Raw genomic sequence first — 21918 nt, 5'->3', positions numbered from 1 at the left:
CCACTTGATTAGTGTTAAGTGAACATTACACAACAGCTTAAATCAAAGTACTTTTTATTTATATTTTCCATTTAATATAAGAGATAATCAATCCCCAAAATATTTTGAAGGAATAATAAAGAAACAATAGTGTACTGATGTACTGATGATGTTCAGCAATTCTTGCTTATTTCAGTCTGATTCATCAGATTCCTCCACTTCTTCCTGTCCATTGTTCCTGTCCTCAGAGTCACTCTCCTGAGTCAAAACAGATTGAATTAAGGATAAAGAAATGAAAGACATCACAAAATTAAACTCCCAAATCAAGCGATGCGAAATTACAGGGTATTAAAGGTAATTATAGACCTCCAGGTGACATGTTGTACTGTATATTTGCTTTTGTAAATTACATGACAACATATTATAACACGCGGCTGGGCAGGTGATGACCATGTTATTTTGGTATGAGAAATTAGTTTAATTATAAAGAAAAATAACAACTATTTATCAAAATTAACAGAACTGATCTGTCATATCTGTATTTATTTGAACACAATTTGCTCTGTGAGGCCACAGTAACATTCATAGTAATAAGAAATTATAATATGTTATAATGACAAAAGTAAGATACTCAGATGACACTATTTCTGGAGTATTTTTGAAGTGTCTATCCTCTTTGCATGCTTTATCAGTTACTATTACCCAAAAACCCTTGTGCAACAGAGGTATTATCAACAACATTGATGATAAAAAGAAATGTTTGTTGAACACCAGATCAGAATATTAGAATGATTTCAGAAGGATCATGTCACACTGAAGACTGGAGTAATGATGCTGAAATTACAGCTTTGCCATCACAGGATGTTGTAAATTTAAATTGTAATATTTCACAATATTACTGTTTTCACTGTATTTTTCTTTTAAAAATTGCTTTAAATTGTAAAAATACTACCTTCAGGCATGCCTGAAGAAGGTCGGAAGACCGAAAGCTTGCTATTAAAATTGATTTTGCACAGTGTTTTGAGTGTGCGGCTGCTGTATTTTTACAATTCCTGATGATTTAATGTAGCAGCACCTCTCTACAAGACATTTTTGACGGATGAGCGGTGGTTCTTTTCTATTTTTTCTAAAAATTGCTTTAAAAAAACTTTTTGAAAGGTAGTGTATGCCCCTAAAAAGTCAAGTTATTATCATTTTAGCTAGATGCCAATACTTGCATGTAAAGGCAAACAGAATATGAAAGGGGGTTAGTGATATCAAGATGCAATTTTGAATGCAGTACACTGGGATCAAGTCTTATTACTTTGTCGGCAGCACTAAGCAGGCAAGTACATGTTTTAATGTGTACTAAAAGTATTTAAATTTACAATATACTGTCAGAATAAATTGTTTATTTTCAAGGAGTACAGGTGATTAGACTACATTTCCATCCATTATACAGGATAATGCAAGTCAGCCAGTCATTATACTTGTACCTCCACTTCACTCTGTAACTGAGAGGACTCTTCCTCCTCCTCTTCATCAGCTGCCTGTGACCTTTGTGAGAGAATCTCTTCACCCTGCAAAAAAAAAAGGTTTGAATCTCTGTATTATCTATACATGGTACACTGTGCCCTGTATGGACTTACATTATAGCTTTATAATTTAAAGCTATTATGCAAATTATAAACATTAATATAATGTCATTTTTAATATAAGCTTGAAATGTATCTTGTAAATAATTTTTAAAAAAAAATCTATCATTAATAAACATTCTAACACTTCATTTGAATATAGTAAAGGCTTTATATAAATAAAGGCTTTATTTTCACCAGAAATCGAAAAATCCCATGGGAAAATCTCGAAGGAACCAGCGGTGAATTAGACTTCCAGGTTGTGACGTCATACCTGCAGCACTCTATTAATCCTGGGTATTCATAAACTGTTGTTTCACACTGAACATTCCTAAACCCTGGGTTAACATCAATATTTGCATATTTGCGGTGTCAGTTTCATTGATTGGACGAATGACACACGCGACCTGTTTACATAAAGGCTCTAACAGCGCTCAGCATTGAGCCGTAACTTTCTAATACTACCTCTTTTCACACTGGCTAAAAAGCGGTGCTACCCCACTCTAAATTGCAAGTTTGAAACCCAGGAATAAAAGCGGGGTTTAGAACAACGATAACCCAGGGTTAAGAACGGTGTAAAAAGCCCCAATGTCACCAGGGTAAGTAAAAACTAGTGTAGAAAAATTCCTTATAGTTAAAAGGTCGGCATCACACCAATATTAAGATACTTTTTTCGTCCCTATTGTGACGGCTTCTCAAACAAGAAAAAAAATGTAGGGCAGGACTTGATTTTGTCCAATGGGAATTGATTGCTGCGATCTCATGTAAGTGACAGGTTGTCCTCGTGCCAGTAAACATTATCAGGAAAGAGACGTCATTCAAAGAGGGAGGAGAAGTTATTTTGATTAAAGATTACGAGGACACATGAATAAAAAAATCATTCATAATAAATACTGCAATATTCCATAAAAAAAAAAAAGAATTGTCCATTTTGATTTATGGTGACTTTAAGCCCTGATGTGCCTTTTCTCTTTTCACCTGAGTTTAAAATCTCACCTTTAAGTCTCTGTTCTTCAGGTTTCCTAGCCAGAAGGCTTCTTGGCAGTGGTTAAGAGTTAGCATGGCTTTTACGCGATACACAAACTGCTCCAGACATTTTTTCAAGGCTGGAACGTGATTGGTCAGACCCGTATCTTGCCTTATCTGAGAACAGTAAAGCAGTGATTATGATTACAGATGCCATATGCTTTAATGCCTTCAAAATTAAATGTATTATAAGATTTTTGTTTGTTTTAATCTTTAATCCCAGTCAAGCTCCACAGACCACCATGCACAGAAGAAGCAGCTGTTCACCTTTGAGTGGCCACACATGTGGTGGAGTTGTCTAGTACTGAGCTGGAAGGTCTTCAGTAGACTCTGGACATCCTCCTTAGAAGATCCATCAGGGCAATGATTACTTTTGTGTTTGAAAAGTCTTGATTCTGAGCAAGATGCAACATTATGCATAAGTTTAAATGAATGAGACAGAAATACCTTGTGTTTTTTAAAACTGTAGTCAAGCAGAGGCATTCCAAGCTTAAGGAATGACTCCAGAAAAAGACGACCGTACTGAAAGACAAAGTGAAAACAATGCGGTGATGAATGACATTATTGTCATAAACATACCTTTGTGTGTGCAAATATTTCTCACCTTTAAACACACAGTGAGTACAGGTCTGCTGTCAAAGATCTGTTGCAAAAAAAAAGAACATCCTATAGATTACCATCACACAGCTGTGTATCAGAGGCTTTCGGAGCCATAAATGTGAAGGGTGGTGCACACTGTGAGCACAAGAAAGATGTGAAAGTCTCTACCTTGACCAGGTTTATGAGGATGTGGAAGTCACGCACAGCCAGATTCCATGTTAAGAGCTTCTCGCTCTGCACCTGAATAGATTTAGGGCATTAGCTTGAGAGAGACACTACACACTTGCTCTACATGTTATCTTAAAAAAATAATTAAAATACCCCTATTACGCTATTTTAAAGGTTCCTAGTTTTCTCCTACTAGGTTTCCATGCATCAAAGTTTTTCTCATAATATACATTGCAGCATCACCACTTTTCTCAGTGTCTGAAACAGTTCGATCAAAGATTTGGTCTTTCTAAACCCCTCATTCTGAGAGCCTACTCTGAATGGTCAGATGGTCCGGTCTGTCGTGACTGTAAAAAATGCTATAGTTCTGCTAATAATGACAGATATTAGGATAAACCTGGCCTTCAGATATTACATGAGATGACAGGAAAATCATTTTTTTAGTAGGCCAATAAGAAAATTTAAAAATATCAAAAATATAATTTTTTATATTGTGTTCCCCTTCTGGAGCACTCACAGTTTTGTTTCTGAGTACCAGATACACCCCTGCTTGAGATATTTTCTAAAATTAAGATAGTTCGACTTCCCATGGCACTTTGTAAACAAGTGATTGTTAACTAGGCTATTACTTTATTGCAGTTATGTTATCAACCAACTTTGCATGCCAGGATGATACCACAAAAGACCATTTTGCAAAAATAAACAAACAAACAAACTAAGTAAGTAAACCTCACGAGGGAGAATGCCCTGGGACCCCATTAAACGGTTCACACTTCATCCCCCCAATGTTCAAACCAAAACTAAGCCCTTGCAACCGAGTGGGGGCCTATTTTTTTCTCCACTTCAAGCACTGCGTGGAAGGTAATATCTGAAAAAAAGCATAATAGGGGCACTTTAAAATAATATCTACACCCACACAACAAACACACACCTCTTGAGTATCGGTCTGTTTGCTGGGAGGAATCTTGCGCACAGCTCTCTCTAGCTCCGCCATCATGCTCTTGTAGTACACCAGGAACGTCAGCCTGCAGCATCACCAAACAGAGAATAGATTGGCATTTATTACACGTCTCTATGAAATATGATTGGTCTAACATTATGAGGTCATAATCTATATTTAAATCAATCCTTCATATATTTATGTTTTATATTCATCACTTACAATTACACAGCTACTTTTGTTTTTGAAGCCGCCGTACCTGTTGAGTGTTGGCCAACTGCGTGAGTTAGCGTCCTTAGCAGCATTCATCAGCTCTGGAACCCCCTCACCTGCTATTTCCTCCACCGCCTTCAAAACATCATCAGTGTGCTCCAGATAAACACTAGAGAGGGGAAAAAAAATTATAGAAACATGATCAGAAATATTTTATAAATGTTATTAATATTTGACATTTCAATTAGTAAAAGACTATCTCATTATAATAATTACATTACATTTTTAAGATTACATGAATATTTTATGTAATTAATTTTGTCTTCTTGTATAATGCAGGAATTAAAATGAGGGGAGGATAAATGACTCATGAAGCATGTAAATAATTTTACTGACTCCTTCTCTCTCCCCTACCTATTACAGTCTAATATCCATGTGTCTTAATACTCTAATTTCTTCAATGGCTTTTGGAACTGAATGAGAACTTGTGTGTAATTCACAACGTACCTGAGGAGAGTTTGAAGAGCCTCGTTGTATTTGTTCCCTCGCTCTTTCTCTCCACTCGCTGTAACCCACTCCTGACAGAGAAAATGCTTTGACAGGGATGCTGGGGGAAAATTGTATCATTAAAGCTGAATGTATTACAGAGAGTAACCACTATTATACAGCATATAAAACCAGAAACATACTGATCAGTTCTCTGTAGTTCCTGTGGTTTGATCCTCCATACTGGGACAGCACAATGAGCAGCTGGGTCAGACATAGGGCTGTGTGCAGGCTGGGCACTGTGCTTCGGAAGTTCTGCAGGTACTCAAAAGCATGCCTGAGCATATAAAACACCACGTACAGATGGTTACACTGCAAATCCTCCACTTACAGCAAACAGGAAGTACGTGCACTGACGTCCCCACCTGCTGAGCTGATCTAAAGTCAAATCTGTCTCTTCTTCTTTTAGCCGGCTGGCCAGGACCCCCAGAGCCCTCTTCAGCAGAGCACGATGCTCCAGACCAGAAAAGCCGGCCCTGAATATGAACAGCAGGTGATTGAAGATAGTCAGAAAGGTTTGTAGTTGTCAGCAAATTCAAGTAACAGCTAACAGGTCTGGGCTCACCAGCTGAACGTGGTGTGTAGCACTTGCAGTAGCAGCTGATAGGCTGAACACATGAGCTGCTGTTCCTTCACGTCCACACCAGGAGCATCAACAACACCCTGATGCTCAGAGAGAATAGTCTGTGTGGACAAACATGTTCAAACAGAGTAAAAAAAACAAACATAATTCTTACATATGGAACATGATTACAATGCTGTTAATGAAAACGTTTGTGTACCTGAAAATGATTGTGGCAGTTCTCCAGATGTGTGCAGAGTGTGGGCAGCAGATCAATGCAGCACGTGGCGATTTCTTTGGCATTTTTCTGTTGCAAGTGAGCAAAGCCCATTGCTCTGTCTGTCTTACTCTAAAGAGACACCAAAGAAAATATTTGGGAGGCACAATATTTCATTACCATATTGATTATCAGCCAATATTGGAGATGTTTTTTAATTTATCAGTACTAGTCAATATTGAATATTTAATTGTTCTTTTTTATATTCAATTGTGTAATCGTTTATATTGTTTTACATTTAGATTACTTTAAAATGCATTAAACGCTCATTAAAGTTAATCTTTAAAAACACTAATAATTTCATTTAACACAAAAAAAATTAATCAATCAGTTTAAATAATACTGTCAAAAGTCACGTTTAGCAGATCTCTAAAAAATAATTTTTATTCTGTTCATATTATGATGCCACAATTCACTTAATTTAGCCATCAATATAATGTACAGTATGAAAAATAAATATTTTAAGATTTCTTAAAGAAATTAAGAAATATTGTTGTTTAAAATAGCTGATTTTAGTTTTTAGTGTTTTTTATTATTATTAAGACAATATCTGAGACTGATAGGTTGATTAGAATTTTGTTTCAAAGTTGTGCATGAACGTAAATCGAGTTAAATTGTTGTCAAGTTGATGTCTGTGTTCATACTTTGAGAAATGGAGCCTTTTTAGCTGGAGCAGAAGCCAAGCTGAAGTCCAGTTTACGCCACATATCCTCCAGCAGGAAAAGCAACTCAGCAGGGCCCAACTGCACCTCCTCCTTTAACTACACATAAAGCAATGATATTTTTTACTCTATAATTAAAGTATGTACTTGTACTGAGAATCACCCAGTAAACAGACTTGTTTTACCTTACTATGTAGCTCAGTGTCCAGTAGTGTCCGGGACAGAAGGCCACACTGCAGCACGCTCAGAGCTTCAACATCCAACTCTCTGAAGAATGGCCAGTACGAAGACAGACTGACCCCTGATTTGGCATCCTTTTCTTTCTCCTTCTCGCTCTCTTTCTCTGGATGGTCCTGCCATATCAAAAAATTGAAAGGTTTGGTATGTAAAAAGAAATCAAAGCTTTAATATTTTAATATTCAGGTGACACCATAGTAAAATCTCAATGTAATGGATTAAAATAAAATGAAAGAGTAACATATTCTCCATTTCCATCTCAAACATGATGGTTTTATGGTCTACTTTACCAGATGTTCATGCCAATGTCTATAAACCAAAAGACAGAAAGTATATCTGGTCTTTACCTGCTGGGACTCCTCTGCCTCTGCGGCCCCCTCCAGCTGGGACTTGTCGCCTGAGGAGTTCTTACTCGCTGAGGCCTTCCTCTTCCTCCCAGATGACTCTAAACACACACAAACAGTGATGGACTTACCCCAATAAACAAAACGTACAAAAAGTAAAGTTTGGTGATTTCTCCAGCAGACTTGCCTTTCTTTCCTTTCTTCAGCGGAGCAATTAAAGAAGAGGGTATCATCCCCTCAGGAGTCTCTCCATCAAAGTTAGCCTGAGGAGGAGTGTAGCCTGGTGTAGCTAACACAATATACAATAAAACAATGTTAACCTTTACAGAGAAAATATAGTAAATTAATTAATTAATTAGAAGATATATATATATATATACACATTTTTTAAAAATTACTATAATGCCGGGTTCAGACTACCCAATATTTTTGTCTGTTATGACAGTCACTTTTGACTCCTAAATACTTGTGTTGCTGACAAGAACTATTTCAGACAACAAGTTGCTTCCTAACCAATCATCACTTGCCGTCTTTAACGACGTGCGTGATGTCACGAGAAGCCGAAACTAGCGACTGACTTTCAGAAGTGTGTTTTGTACTGGCTGTCTTGATGTCAGAAAAGCCCCAAAAAAGAAAGAAAACCTGACAGTGGGCAATTGCATGAAGAGCAAAGTATGTGCGGTCAATCCTCCAAAGAGAACTTGAGGTAATATATCCACAAACCTTTCCTCCATAGCATAATTCGCTTCTGTGCTCCTATTGGTCAACTTAACAGATGTGAAGGAAACCCGGCGTGACTGACCGTAAAAAAAATGAAACATGCTAGTCTTTCTGATGGGAATTCGTGAAGCATCACAGTTGTCCACTATAACAAACTATATGAGATAACACAACCGATTCTTATTCACCACGACACCCTACGTCAAATGGACTGTGCCAAAATCGGGCTGGTATTGTGCAGTCTGAACCTGGCATAAGACATACTGAGAAATCCACAAGTTAAATTGAAAGTGAAATATGAAGATTTGTTCATTTATATTTACTTTATCAAGGTACTGACAGACTACAGTATATCTAAGACAGTGACTTAAAGTAAAAAGAGATTAAGTGTCTCTCTGGTACCTGCTAAGCACGTCTGCAGTAAACTCTGAAGAAAAGTGATATTATGAATACGAGTTACAACCTTCATTTTCATCTCAGGATCGCTCTGCCTGCAAAACGCATTCACCACCTACGCTCATAAACACATGCATAATATACATGTTAGAATCCATTCGGTAATATATAACATAAAAACTGTACAGTCGGTCCAAATTGTAGTTCCAGATTATTCAAAGTAAATGGTTGCCATAAAAATCAACTAAAGTAGTCCATACGATTTAATCCACTATATTCCAAGACTTCTGAGGAACAAACCAAATTTAAGATGTTTGGTCTCAAGACATCCATTGATTTTTGACATTACTTACAGTAGTTTGAGAACTACAACAAAGGAAATCATTCAGTCAACTACTATGTTGTACTGAAGAGGTGTACTAACCTCCCTGAGCCAGTTGATGGTGTGAAAGAGCAGAGAACAGAGGAACTCTCTCTCAGCCTTAGACAGACTCTCAACCTTCTCCACCACCTCCATATCAGTCAGGATCAGAGGACAGCCTACAACATTACAAAACTCCCTTAGATGACCTGCTGAATCAAACTCAAGATCTCTGACATCGCTTGAAAAGTTAACATAAATAATCATCATCGTTATTATGATGAAAAGAGAAAAGCGTCTAATAAATTCCTTCTGTGCAGTGATCATGACAAACCACAATCTAGAACAGAATGATGAAAATGTAAATGTTATCACTGACCTAGCAGAGCATCGATCTCCTCCAGATCCCCCTCGTGCTGCACCTCTTCACACAACCTCAACAGGCGGAAAAACGGGGACAGACACAGAGGAGACACGCGCCTAGAATGAGAGAGAGGCTTTCAAATTGTAAAATTGTGTTGGAGCCAAAGCCTTGTGGGCAGCGCTCCGACATGTGGCGCAACAGAGCTTCAAGTGACACAAGAGCGAGTCCTGGCTCATGCTTGGTTCCCAATGCCGTTCCCCTCTCTCGTACTGCTTCTTGCAATTGCTTCAACTGTCCAATTCATAATACATGCAAAAAATTTAATATGCATTAAAATGGAAGGGATTATTCGGGATTACTAACGATAATGTTTTAACAGTGTCACTGATAAATAACATAAAAAGTGTGTGTCAAGCGGCAGCCGATATAAGTCGATATACAGTATGGATTATTGGCATCAACTAATAATAATGCCTGCTTCTAAGTCTGTGGAATTATGGAGTACATAATTTTCTCTTAAAATATTTTTAAATAATTTTGTGTAAAATAATTGTTTCAGTTTAATTTAATTTCAGTAATTTTGCATACATATCAAGATCAAACCACATATATATGTAGTAATGTAGATATCAGCGATGGCTACTAAAAACTCATACTGATCAAGCACTACTATCTATATCAAGGAATGTCAAACTTCTTTTCAGCTGAAGTACCCACTGGGAGTTATACTATTTGCACACATTGGGATTTAACACATTTACATTATCACAGTTATCTTATGTTGATGAAAGGTTGCATAAAATATAGAATATAGGTTAAATCGTTTTTTTTTAGTGTTTCATTTTTGTTGTTTTTAATTTTACATTTTAAAAATATATATTTATGTAATATCTTTAACATTTTTATAATTTCATTATCAGCTTTTTAATAATTTTTATGAATTACGTGATTTAATTATTAGCTTTTTAATCATTTTACCCTTTTACAGCCTACAGTAACAGAAGCGTTAATCTGTTCCACTGAAATCGGGCATACAGTATTCAGTAGTGACCTCTCTCTCTTGACTCCAGCTGGTTGGGTTGTGTCTGTTTTGTGCTGCTGGTCTTGAGTCATAAGAGGCAGCAGATTGATGGCGATTCCTCCCTGACTCTCATCCTCGTCCAAATTATACATCACAGAGGCAGGAAACACAAACGGGCTGAGAGACACGCGCACACACACAAAGGGTGGTTTATTTAATCAAAAATAAATAAAACAGCTGATTGCTTTCATTTGATCATACAACAATAAAAAATAGGTGTCTTTATGAGCCCTGAATGTGTCACTCACCCTGATATATCTGGTCCAAGGTCTACAATAAAGTCTTCCTGAAAATCCTCTAACACACTCTTCCCGATCCATGCCTGAGGGTGACAGCCAACACAGAGAGCATAATGTAATAATGTACTATTAAGACATTTTTGTCATGTAGAGATGGATATGTATTGTATTACTTAATTGAAGTATATAACCAACACACACACACCAGCACTAGAGGGTCCAGTTTGCAGGTCTGTAGCAGGTTGGCCATTTCATCAAAATAGAGAGCAGCAGCTTCCGGGGAACTCTCACTGCACGAGCGCACCAACTCCAACAGAGCCATCACCTACACACAACACAACACTCAAAACATTATGTGGTACATGGGTCAGTAACAACTGACAGTAAAAGTAAGCAGGACATTTATAATGTTACAAAAGATTTCTTTTCAGCAATTTCTTTTGAACTTTCTATTCATCAAAGAATCCTGAAAAATATTATCATCACGGTTCCCAAAAGATATTAAGTAGAATAATTGTTTTTAACATTGATAAGAAGAAATGTTTCAAGCACCAAATCAGCACATTAGAATGATTTCTGAAGGATCACGTGACTGCTGAAAATACAGATTTGCCATAACAGGATTTAAATTACAATTACATTTTTAAAATTGAAATAATATTTAAAAACATTACTGTGTTTACTGATCAAATAAATTACAGCTTTGGTGAGCATAAGGTACTTATTTCAAAAACATTAAGTAAAATCTTAGCTACCCCAAACTTTGGAACGGTAGTGTAAATACAAACTTAAAGGTGCAGTAAGCAATTTCTGAGAAACACTGTTGATGTTTGAAATCAACCCAAACAAACACACTCCTTCCATCATTGATCCGCCCCCAAAATGCATGAACACCCTTTTTTCCCAGTGATATTCCTCTGAGCTTTTGTCTTTTGTAATGTCTCTCAGCCATCTCTCTTTCTACAGTCTTTCTTCAAATCTCCCTCTTGCTCACTCTCTCTCCTTCCCCATCATGAGTGTGTTGTGGTGCTGGGTCTGAACCACTTTCAACAGCGCTTCTCAGAAACCGCTTACTCCACCGTTAAACCATCAGATCATCTCACTCACCTGTCTGTGTGTCTCATTGGGCAGTGTACCACCTTGAGACCCATCAGGTTTATTTCTAAACATCACAAGATGAAAAAGAGTGGAGATCAAAGATTACAACTAAAGGATGTGTATAAGTGAAACATCGTAATGTAAAGAGTGTACCTGCAGGCTCCCATACTGCCCACCATCATGACTGCCCCAATAATACCAATGCGCTTGTACTTGGGCACCGAGCTAGACAGCTGCTTACGGATGACGATATGCATGTCATCCTGGTGGTGGTAACAGATATTTGACAGAATTTACATTTTGGATCAAGTATCTCTTAATTGAAAACATGACATACTATACCTTTAAGATGCAATGTGTTTCTCACCTGGATGTGTCCCCCGTGCTGCTCCTGTCCAAACGCCAGGCGGCTAAGCAGGTGGAAGAGTTGTCTGATCTGTTGTGAGGTCAGGTTGTCCATGTAGTCCAGAATACCCTGCCAGAATACCCACAATTCACACCAACAATAGGTTAAATATCATTTCAAACTTGAAAACACTCAAACGATATATATATATTATAATTTTGATTATATAAAATATAAACGTATATCAAAAAACAGTTTCCATCCAAAATAGACATACAGTATATATAGTTCTCTAACTTTTATATTTAGTCTAAATAATTCTTGACAAAATATTGGTCTTGGGCAGACTAAACCTTGATTCTGACCTTGATAAACCATGATGTATATGTATATATATATATAATATATATATATATATATATATATATATATATATATATATACACAATTTATTTATTCATTTACTATGTATTATATAAAATATAAATAAAAGTCAAGTAAGTTTTATTGGAAGCAATTTAAAAAGAAAAAAGATGAATTTACAATCTTACAGATGTCTATATTTAATATTTTTAATAGTCTGTTAATATTTTGTAAAGAAATATTTAGACGAAATATAAAGGCTAGAAATTACTATAAAATATTCATGACTTTTAAGATTTTAATAATTTTCATGACTTCTTCATACATGAAAAATACAAATGCTTCCATGGGTGGCATAACTGTGGTAATCCTTTAATAAACTGATGAAAGAAAGGGATTAAGGTCATAAACCGGGTAGGCAATCATACCTTCACAAAAACTGTGAACTGGCTCATCTCTGCAGGTCTCTGAGATACCAGCTCACAGAGCAGCTCAAGAGCCACATCCACCTCGCCACTAACACCACTGCATGCGTGTGTGACTAGAGAGCCCACCACCTCCTACACAACATACACACATGTACTGGACATCAATGCACGTCTATGAATGAATGTTGGTTTCTTGCAGTGTATAAGGCGACGAGAGTTTTTTTTACCTGCCGACAGTAGGAGTCAAAGGCAGTGAAGGATTGTTTGTACATGTGACCTCCGAAAGGCACCACACAGCTGTCTGAAGAACGCAAGAGTCCTTGAGCTAGAGCCAGAATGGATGGGAAATAACCCCGCATCACCTGTATGAAACAGTTACACCATACTTGATATGAGGAAAAAAAAAAATCAGGGATCATATTTAGGGCTATTCTTTTAGTCATAATCGTGTGAATGAAAGCAGACCTGAGCATGGCCCTTAAAGGTCTTCTGCAAAAGGCTTTCCGGAATCAGACCCTTGCGAACTTTGACCTTAAGCACTCTCTCTGCCCCACGTCGGCTGTGGTTTGCATTAGTGGAGTGAAGGATGAGCAGCACCAACAGATCAACCACCTGAGAGACACAACAAGTAGGGTTTATTAATACATTTGTATGTTTAGGTGTGAAATGTGTCAATCTAATGGCAATCGAATAACATTTTAACTTAAAATTTCAATCACACCTTATGGTCCTCTGACTCATCAACATTCTCTATGGCCTGAAAATCGAAAATATAAACAGTATTTAAATCACTTCAGTTGGATGGAAATATAGCACCTAGTGTCTGAAGCCTTTAGCCTTTAGCTCACCTTTAGCCAAGCCTCTGAGATGGTTTTCTGAAAGCGGATAGCTGACTTTATGACCTCCAGAATCAAAGCCACGCTGTCTTGACCACTGCTGCATGATGGGACACTGGAGGGCCTGAGAAGTGCCAATCAAGAACAAGTCAGAACACTGTCAGCAGAACTGGAGATATTCTTATTTGTCTTCCACGGACGAAAGCAAGTCATTTGGGTTTGGGAAGGGAGTAAATGATGACAGAATTTTCATTCAAGAGAAAGCAAACTGCTGAGACCATCACATCTTTTAAGAGTTAAACCTTTACAAAAAGCACTTGACCACTTGCGCATGTACACACACACACAAAAAAAACTATTCTTCTCTGCATTTTTCCTCATCTCTAGCGTGCTTCCTAATCTAGTTGTCACATAAACCTGGTATTGTATATAACAAATATTATTGGCTCCTTGACGAACTGCTTTTGTTCCTCTTTTATAAGTCACTTTGGATAAAAGTGTCTGTTAAATGCATAAATGTAAGTGGGATAATGTCTCACCTCGACGCGTTTTTGCTTTTCAAACGACTCTGGGAAGCCTGCAGAACTGCTGGCAAAACGCACTGCTCCAACTCCAGCTTTTTACGCAGGTCACACACCACCTGAGGAGCATGAAAGGGACATGAGCAAAACTACAGCTCTACAGAAATAGAAAAATGATTTAATTGTCAACCAGAGAAAATGTTCATAATCAGAAAAAAAAAAAAGGTCAGTTCAGAGACCTTGACTTCATTAGCATCAGATGCAGAGATGGAGTGTAAGACGAACTTCACTACGACAGGAAGATCCTCTAACTGCACAGCAGAGAGAGTTCCCATTACTGCCTCACGCACCTAATAGAGAGAAAGAGGATTTTGAATAGTATACACTACCGTTTAAAAGTCTAAATGAATTAATATTTTTATTCTGCATGGATGCATTAACTTGAAAAACTGATAAGATGTTTATATTGATACAAAAAAATCTATTTCAAATAAATGCTGTTTTTTGAATGTTCTATTCATTACAAAATCCTGAAAAAAACTATCACGGTTTCCACAAACATATTTAGCAGAAACTGTTTTCAACATTGATAATTGATAATTAAGCATAATATATCAGAATTATATCTGAAGGATCATGTGACGATGAAGACTGGAGTAATGGCTGCTGAAAATTCAGCTTTTTTTATTTTAATTTCTTTTTTAAAATAACAGAAAATTGTTATTTTAAATTGTAATATTTCCTTTTTTTTAATTGTTTTAAATAAATGCAGCCTTATGACTTCTATTTTGTGTAAGAAGTGTGCTTGTGTTGTCTTTCTTAAACAAAATAATCATCAAAGCATTTAATTTTATTTAAAGCAATGACACTGCATTTTAGGGAACATATTTGCATGTTTTAGAGTACCTCTGACAATAACGCAGAGCTCAGATTCAAGCTGGATAAAGCATCCAATATAGGCACAGTGAGCTGAGTGTTCTGCTGAAGTAAACCGCTGCACAGGGAAGTAGACACAAAAACAGACTCACATAAACACAATATACACAATGATAATAAGCATCTACATAACAGACCCACTCATCATTACCATCACAGCCATAATTACTAAACCAAACAACACAACTGAGCATGAATCAACTTTAACAGACACTTCTACCCCTTCTCATGGATTGGGACACTGCTGACGTACTTCAGCTCTTTGGCCATGTCTCCATGCTGGGAATCCTCCAGGATTTCTGGCAGGCTGGTAATAATGTCCCGCTGGATCTCCACTGGAGCGACAGACACCATCTGCATCAGCTTACTGCTCAAATCCTACACACACACACACACAGCAGTTCTGGTAGTCAGACATCTGTCACAGCAATGCCACAATTTGGCTATGACAAACATTTATGTCTGCTAAAAAGGAATTGTTGGCAATTATGACATTCACAGGAACATATTCATCACTGGGCTAGGACTGTGTACCTTGCCGTCTACAATTCGGTCCAGCCACTTTAACTGGTTTATTATGAGACGGGGAACGTTGAGGCCATCCTCACTAACTCTGTAACAGAGCACATTACAATCACTGATAAGCGAATGATACTAGACTTTGTCTGTAATTGAAGTAATGTGTACAAAAAGTGGAAATTTTTACCCCTCAAACATGAATTCTGGAAGCTTTTCAAACAAAGTGTTTATGACCAGGGTCTAAATGTAGGAACATTAAAAATATATATGACTTATATTCCTTCCAAAATATTTAGAACAAAATAAATGTAATAATTAACTACAGCATCAATTAATTCACTAAATCAATATTAATAAATATTCAACAGAACAAGTAAAAAGACAAAAAAAAATTACCAATTAATTTCCATGATCTTTTTAGTCATTTAAGATTATATATATACAGGGACGTGCACAGGGGGGTTGCTCAGGTTGCCCGGGCAACTGCCCATATGCCCTTCTCGACTCAAGTTGCCCTTCCGAGAAAAAAAAAAAAATAGTACAATGGCTGCAGAATTTCACATAGGCCTAGATACATTTTTTATTTTATTTTTTTTTAAATTCGCAAAGCCTCATTCACTTCCATTCGTGCACCGAACGTGAAAGTCAGTAAGGGAAGGGCAAACTGTTTACGTGGCTGCAGCGCTGCACGCGACCGGTGCGTAAGACCCCACAAATTACTTAAGGCCCCGCCTCCATCTCGTGTCATAGCGTGTCAATTAATGTGTACAACATCCATGACAAAATGAAGCGAAACTATCCTTCTGGTCACGAAAAGAGGAAGAAGAAAAAACCCATGAGAGTGAATTGCGGGAACAACAATCAGGTAAACTTGTGTTCTCTCCTCTCTAAGTTTGATGTCAGCAAAGTTTGATGTTTTTCGGTCTTGCTAACCTAGCTGGGCAGGCAGTGCATCTCTTGCATCACTTTGTGCCTGACAAAAGTGAGAGTAAAATAAAAAAAATTATTACGTTTGTTTTTGATAAACGACAAAGTGCAACGGTGTTTGTTTACTGCAGCTCGGAAAACATAACCGCGTCGCGTGTGTTATCGTGCGTTCATATGCGCGTGCACGAAATGAAACTCGCATTTTTCAAGCAGAAATATGTGGAGACCAGACATACTGTACAATACATGCACGTGAATGATGGCACTCCCAATCAAAGTCACATTTATAAAACAAGAAACTGATTATCTAGTCTCAGTGTAGTTAAAAACTCTAAACAACTGCACTAATTATGCAAGATAGAAAGCAATGTATTGACAATTTGACATTGATTGACTATTGATTTATAGGCTATATTGAATTTAAAATGTTGATTAGCTGGACATACTGGTCAATATGGATGCACATCCCTCAGTAAATAATAACCATAAATCAAGAATTGCTTCAACATGCATAATAATAAATAAAAAAAATCATACTGATGCCGAAAATACCCAGGCTGTATGGAGAACCAAAGTTAATCCCAAAAGCCAAAGCTCAGGGTTATAATTTATTATTTTCTTCTTATTTATGTTTACGTTAATATTCACTTGTTATGTTAACATTCTATAGAAAATACTCTATTCAATAAATATTGTTTGTTTGAACCTCATTCTGTTCTATATTGTTGTACTTATTCTTTGACTGTTTTGTTTAAAGGAGGGAGGGTTGTATTGGGAGCACTGAAGTGTCAGGTGTGATTGTGTGGCAATGGCAAATGGTTTACATAGCTCACGGCGTCACAGGTCAGGTAGAGGGCCCCTTTTGCTTAGGGCCCCAGGGGGAGTTCAGGATCGGCCCTGGGTTTAGCAGTCGATTCTGTTCCCTACCGGAATTGCTGTTCCCTTTACGCAATCATACTACAAATCATGCGTAGTTGCCCGTAGCCTACCATCAGAACTGAATACGAGCAAGAAGCACAACTGAATGTAGGGGAAGCCCTTTTTTCAGGTCAGAGCAACTGCCCCTCATAATTCCTGTGCACGTCCCTGTATATATATATATATATATATATATATATATATATACACACACACACACAGTATATAAAACAATAATCAAAAAAGTATTTTATATTATAAAAATAATTTAAATTCAGACTGACATGCCGAGACAAATTGTAAGAAAAGGAAAATATATATTTATAAATATACTTAGTTTTCTCTTGATTTGAGGTAAATTGAGCTGATTTATTTACCTGTAGCATTTCTATTCCAAGCAACAAGCGTACCAGACTTTCCTGATAGGAGCCAGAACTGATATCAGAGGAAAAATTAATAAATAAGTCTATATAAGTGTAAAAAACAATTGCATTTGACATTTGAATTAAATCTTGTAATGTTTTCAGTTGGAAAAACAAGAAGTGCATTACGTGGCATCCTGCTCCGAAGTGGATGATGGCACACAAGGCAGCAGACAGTTTCTCAATCTCTCTGGGTCTTCAATGTACGTTTCCAGCGCAGATATAAACTCCTGAATTATCTACAAAACAGCCATTGATCAATGTAAATATACATAGTGTAAACTACTTCTGTAAAAAGAAAAAAGTGATTTAATGATGATCTGTTTCTCACATTGGGGAATCTGGGACTCTTTCGTAGATTCTGCTGGAGTCGCTTTTGAAATATAACTTGGTCTACAGCTGTTATAATAAATAAAGGATTGTGTGACAGAAGTCAATGAAATCTGTTGTTATGAAAATGTATGTTTTTCTTGTGTGTTCACCTTTATTGCATGCATACTTGATCATCTGTAATCTTACCAATTTCATTAGCCGTACTGCCAGGTGTTACAATGACACCTGATTCCTTCAGAAACTGAACAAAAACTGAGTCCGGGTAGGAGTCCTGTATTGAAGGCTTTGTGTGTCTCCCAATGCTCTTGGTCTTTTTTGACTCTGTACAAATGCAGACACATCAATACAGTCCAGCAATACATCTTTTTAATTACACCACACGTACATGAATTTTAGCTATTCCCGATTTATTTGAGATGTGACGTCATCAGGAACTTACTTGGAACGTCAAGTGTGGAATCTTCGTCCACTGTGATGGATGATGAGCGCTTCTTCTTACGCATCATCTTTAACTCAGATCGGGTCAGATGAAAATGTTCAAATAACAGATGTTACCTGTTAGGAGTAACACATACAACACATATCACATGGGCCAGATTAAATCTAAAGCAATCTGACAGTTTAATAATGACAGTCCTGGTTCAAACAATCCCAGAACCCATTTCGGGAGAAGGTAAACAATCATTTCAAGACAGACTGAAATGGCAAGAGCTAAATTACACAGTCGACGAACTCGACGAAATTACCGTATTTGAGTCAAAGTGTCGTCAGAAGTGTTTACCTTAAGGTTACTCCCCGCGATGATGATCTTAAACGTTCGTCGTTTAGATGTTATGTTAATATATTGAGACGGTAGCATAAAATGTATGATTTCGTGACTAATGTCACACTCACAAAGCGCGCCAGTGGTTTGTAAAATTTAGGGGTTGTGGTAAAATTCTCAATTCAGACTTGATCATTGTTTTGAGGCGCTACCATAGACTGTAAAAGAAAATAGGGCGCAAATGTATGTGTTATGTCTTAACTAGATATCTATCTTTATACATCTAAAAATACAAAATACATCAAATAACACCTCATCAGGTCCACAGATAAGATAAACATTTTCAACCTTTGAAATATTTAACTGAACACTTTGGTGACAACCCCTAATATTCTATGGGCGTGTATTAAAAGTGGGCGAGGAGAGTCTTGCAATGATTGGTCACTGCATATCAGACCGCCCTCTCAGTTTACAGTTTTATATAGTGTCATTTTCCTAGATCTATACCTGTGTGTGTGTGTACCAGTTAGTTATTTGCAAGGCATCGGGGTAGGAATAAACATGGCTGGAATAAAATCGTTTTACGACATCACAGCAAAAACCCTCACAGGAGAGGAGTTCAAGTTTTCTTCTTTACAGGGCAAGGTGGTCCTGATCGAGAATGTCGCTTCTCTTTGAGGAACGACTACCAGGGATTACACCCAGATGAACGAGCTCCACGAGCGCTTCTCAGATAAAGGGCTTGTGATTCTGGGAGTTCCCTGCAATCAGTTCGGGTATCAGGTAAGAATAGATGACAACACGATGTCTGATTCATTCATAGCCATTCTCTGCAGTGAACAGGTGCCTGTGGCGCACTTGACCCACCTCTTTTATGTATGCTGATTTATCTGTATAAACTAAGGGCAGCCTACGGTTAAAAATAAAATAAATAAAACGTCAATGGTAGTAACACTTATTTATTTGTAAATTATATAATGCTTAAAATATCATTAGTTACTTTACATTAAAATAGTTTGAAATATCAATAAATTTGGATTTACATATTTTCACGTTTTTTTATTTGCTAACTACTGATCTGTGTAATATTATAAAAAAAATAGTCTTGGTCTTGGATGCAGATCCTAAAGCCATATTTTTTAAATGAAAAATTAAAGAACAATAATAATGCAGACAGCTGTCGTACAAAGAGAAACAATAAGTTAGTTTAAGATATAATAACAAATAACACAATTATAAATACTCAAAAAAATTACATTACTAATATATTATTAAAATGAAAAGTTGTATCTGTTAATGTTATTTAATGCTCCTGCGATAATATAAACTCACAGTGAACGGTTGTATTTATTTTTATTTCCTTGACTTTAACAGGCATTTTACTTTACTTTAGAGATGTTCTACTGTTTATTTGTATAATTTTTACTCCTATCCTAATATATGAATGGTTGAGGTTGAGGAGATTCCTCCCTCCCATGTAAAGCGCTTTGAGTGCCAAGAAAGGCGCTATATAAATGTAATGAATTATTATTATTATACTTAACCGTTTACCCTTGATTATAATCTCACTATGTTGTTGTAAAGTATTTCCAAAATAGCTTGTGATTCTATTGCCTTTTCATTTTTTTTATTTTAGGAAAACTGTCAAAATGAAGAGATCCTTTTGTCCTTGAAGTATGTCCGTCCAGGCAATGGCTATGAACCTAAATTTCAGCTCTTGGAGAAGGTCGACGTGAACGGGAAAGGTGCTCACCCTCTCTTCGTCTTCCTCAAGGAGAAACTTCCATTCCCACGCGATGACCCAATGACCTTCATGAACGACCCCAAGTTCATCGTGTGGAGTCCCATATGCAGAAACGACATCACTTGGAATTTCGAGAAGTTTCTTATCGGATCTGATGGAGTGCCATTCAAACGCTTCAGCAGGAGATACCTGACCAGCAACATCGAGGGAGACATCAAGAAACTTCTCAGCATAGCCAATTAAAATGCCTTTTAGGGTTTTGGGGGTCAAACGGGTGTCAAAATAAATCAATAATAATCCTGCTTGCATACCTGAACCTATACGGGTCTCCAATAGGTTTTCAAGGTAGGTTGTGCTCTCATGTGCATGATGTTGCTGAGTTTGGACTTTTACTTCATGAAGATGCTCCTGTAAACATGCTAGTCTGTGGGGAGCAGCTGATGCCCTGCAAAAGTCCTAACTGAACAGTTTCATTTAGCTCTTGTATGGCACAATATGCATTTTGGACCAATAAATGTGTGTTTTCTACTCATGTCTCAAGATTTCCTTCTTTCGATTCATCTTCAGGTAGCTTGGGAGAACTGGAAGACAGACTTTTACGGTTTTGTCATTGTGTAATACGGTACTGATCATCAGGTGCATTGAAGAGGTTCATTCTGTATTAATGAGTTCCAGTGGAAACTTATCTCTAGTGTGGGTGTGAGAGCTGGGAGTAGAATTTCCCACTGCAGTTACTAGACCAAACATGTTTACATGCAGTTGCACTTTACCTTCAAATTCAAAAACTCTCTCTTTTTTATTCATTTAGATAAACTAAAATATAAGAATTGAGTACCAAATCTGTATATTGGAATGATTTCTGAAGGATCATGTGACTCTGGAGATTGGAGTAATGATGCTTTGCCATCACAGGAATAAGTTACATTTTAACATAGAAAACAGTTTTGTAAATAGTAATAATATTTCACAATATTACTGTTATTAATGTATTTTATCAAATAAATGCAGCCTTGGTGAACATAAGATACTTCTTTCAAAAACATTTTAAAAAAAATCTTAATTATTCCAAACTTAAAAATTGTAATTAAAAAGTGTTTATAATGTCCTGACATTAGTCAATAAACACAAATACAAAAATACCTAAATGCACACATTATTAAATAACCATTGCAAACATTCATATACATCCATTTCTATTTACATCAGCCAAAATCAATACCATTTCCCCAATGTACTCTCAAAACTGTTGGCTCTAGACGTCTAAGTATTACCTGCCAATAATTTTGCAATTACATGTATGCATTGTTAAGATGTTTTATTCAAATCAACTTGAATTGCATTCAAGGTTTACAAATTTCTAGCAGTTTTTGCATTCCATGGGAATCAAACCTTGGCATTGCTAGTGCAACACTACAGTTTGAGTTATAGTAATGCAA

General features: G+C 36.8%; 2 protein-coding genes across 3 annotated transcripts; one reads left to right on the top strand and one right to left on the bottom strand.

Annotated features, from left to right (window-relative positions):
- Positions 1–37: 37 nt before the first annotated feature.
- fancd2 (FA complementation group D2) lies at positions 38–18869 on the bottom strand. 2 transcript variants are annotated; one of them, XM_077198154.1, is made up of 44 exons: positions 18747–18869; positions 18415–18525; positions 18162–18296; positions 17974–18041; positions 17772–17881; positions 17598–17655; positions 15563–15615; positions 15391–15469; positions 15110–15234; positions 14827–14914; positions 14160–14270; positions 13939–14039; positions 13412–13523; positions 13285–13320; positions 13029–13175; positions 12791–12925; positions 12564–12695; positions 11794–11901; positions 11580–11689; positions 11436–11490; positions 10534–10653; positions 10338–10411; positions 10060–10206; positions 9024–9124; positions 8708–8823; positions 8290–8398; positions 7355–7456; positions 7171–7268; positions 6772–6939; positions 6569–6685; positions 5868–5996; positions 5651–5769; positions 5451–5561; positions 5229–5362; positions 5047–5146; positions 4586–4708; positions 4318–4411; positions 3387–3458; positions 3223–3261; positions 3066–3140; positions 2886–2960; positions 2589–2735; positions 1455–1538; positions 38–237 (listed from the first exon to the last, which is right to left on the bottom strand). In XM_077198154.1, exons 1-44 carry the CDS (start codon positions 18832–18834, stop codon positions 172–174), a joined length of 4482 nt encoding a protein of 1493 aa, XP_077054269.1. In that variant the 5' UTR covers positions 18835–18869; the 3' UTR covers positions 38–171. The 2 variants fall into 2 exon arrangements, with proteins under 2 accessions (XP_077054269.1, XP_077054270.1); XM_077198155.1 differs by having other exon boundaries at positions 18415–18530; positions 18757–18869.
- Positions 18870–19216: 347 nt separating this feature from the next.
- gpx1b (glutathione peroxidase 1b) lies at positions 19217–21010 on the top strand. Its single transcript, XM_077198164.1, has 2 exons — positions 19217–19521; positions 20375–21010. The coding sequence occupies exons 1-2, from the start codon at positions 19300–19302 to the stop codon at positions 20723–20725; spliced, it is 573 nt and encodes a 190-aa protein (XP_077054279.1). The 5' UTR covers positions 19217–19299; the 3' UTR covers positions 20726–21010.
- The last annotated feature ends 908 nt before the right edge of the window (positions 21011–21918 follow it).

Source organism: Siphateles boraxobius, unplaced genomic scaffold, assembly GCF_051911475.1.
Source record: "Siphateles boraxobius isolate OS27281-9 unplaced genomic scaffold, OSU_SipBor_1 41, whole genome shotgun sequence".
Taxonomy (NCBI): Eukaryota; Metazoa; Chordata; class Actinopteri; order Cypriniformes; family Leuciscidae; genus Siphateles; species Siphateles boraxobius.
The sequence above is the reverse complement of the archived record's forward strand: the minus strand, read 5'-3'. Positions and strand labels throughout refer to the sequence as shown.

Coding starts and splice junctions, on each gene's coding strand:
- fancd2 (XM_077198154.1), bottom strand. CDS start 18,834: ATGCTACCGTCTCAATATATTAACATAACATCTAAACGACGAACGTTT. Junction 7,269..7,354: donor GCTGAAGAAAGGAAAGAAAG/GCAAGTCTGCTG, acceptor GTGTGTGTTTAG/AGTCATCTGGGAGGAAGAGG. Junction 5,147..5,228: donor GAACTACAGAGAACTGATCA/GTATGTTTCTGG, acceptor ATTTTCCCCCAG/CATCCCTGTCAAAGCATTTT.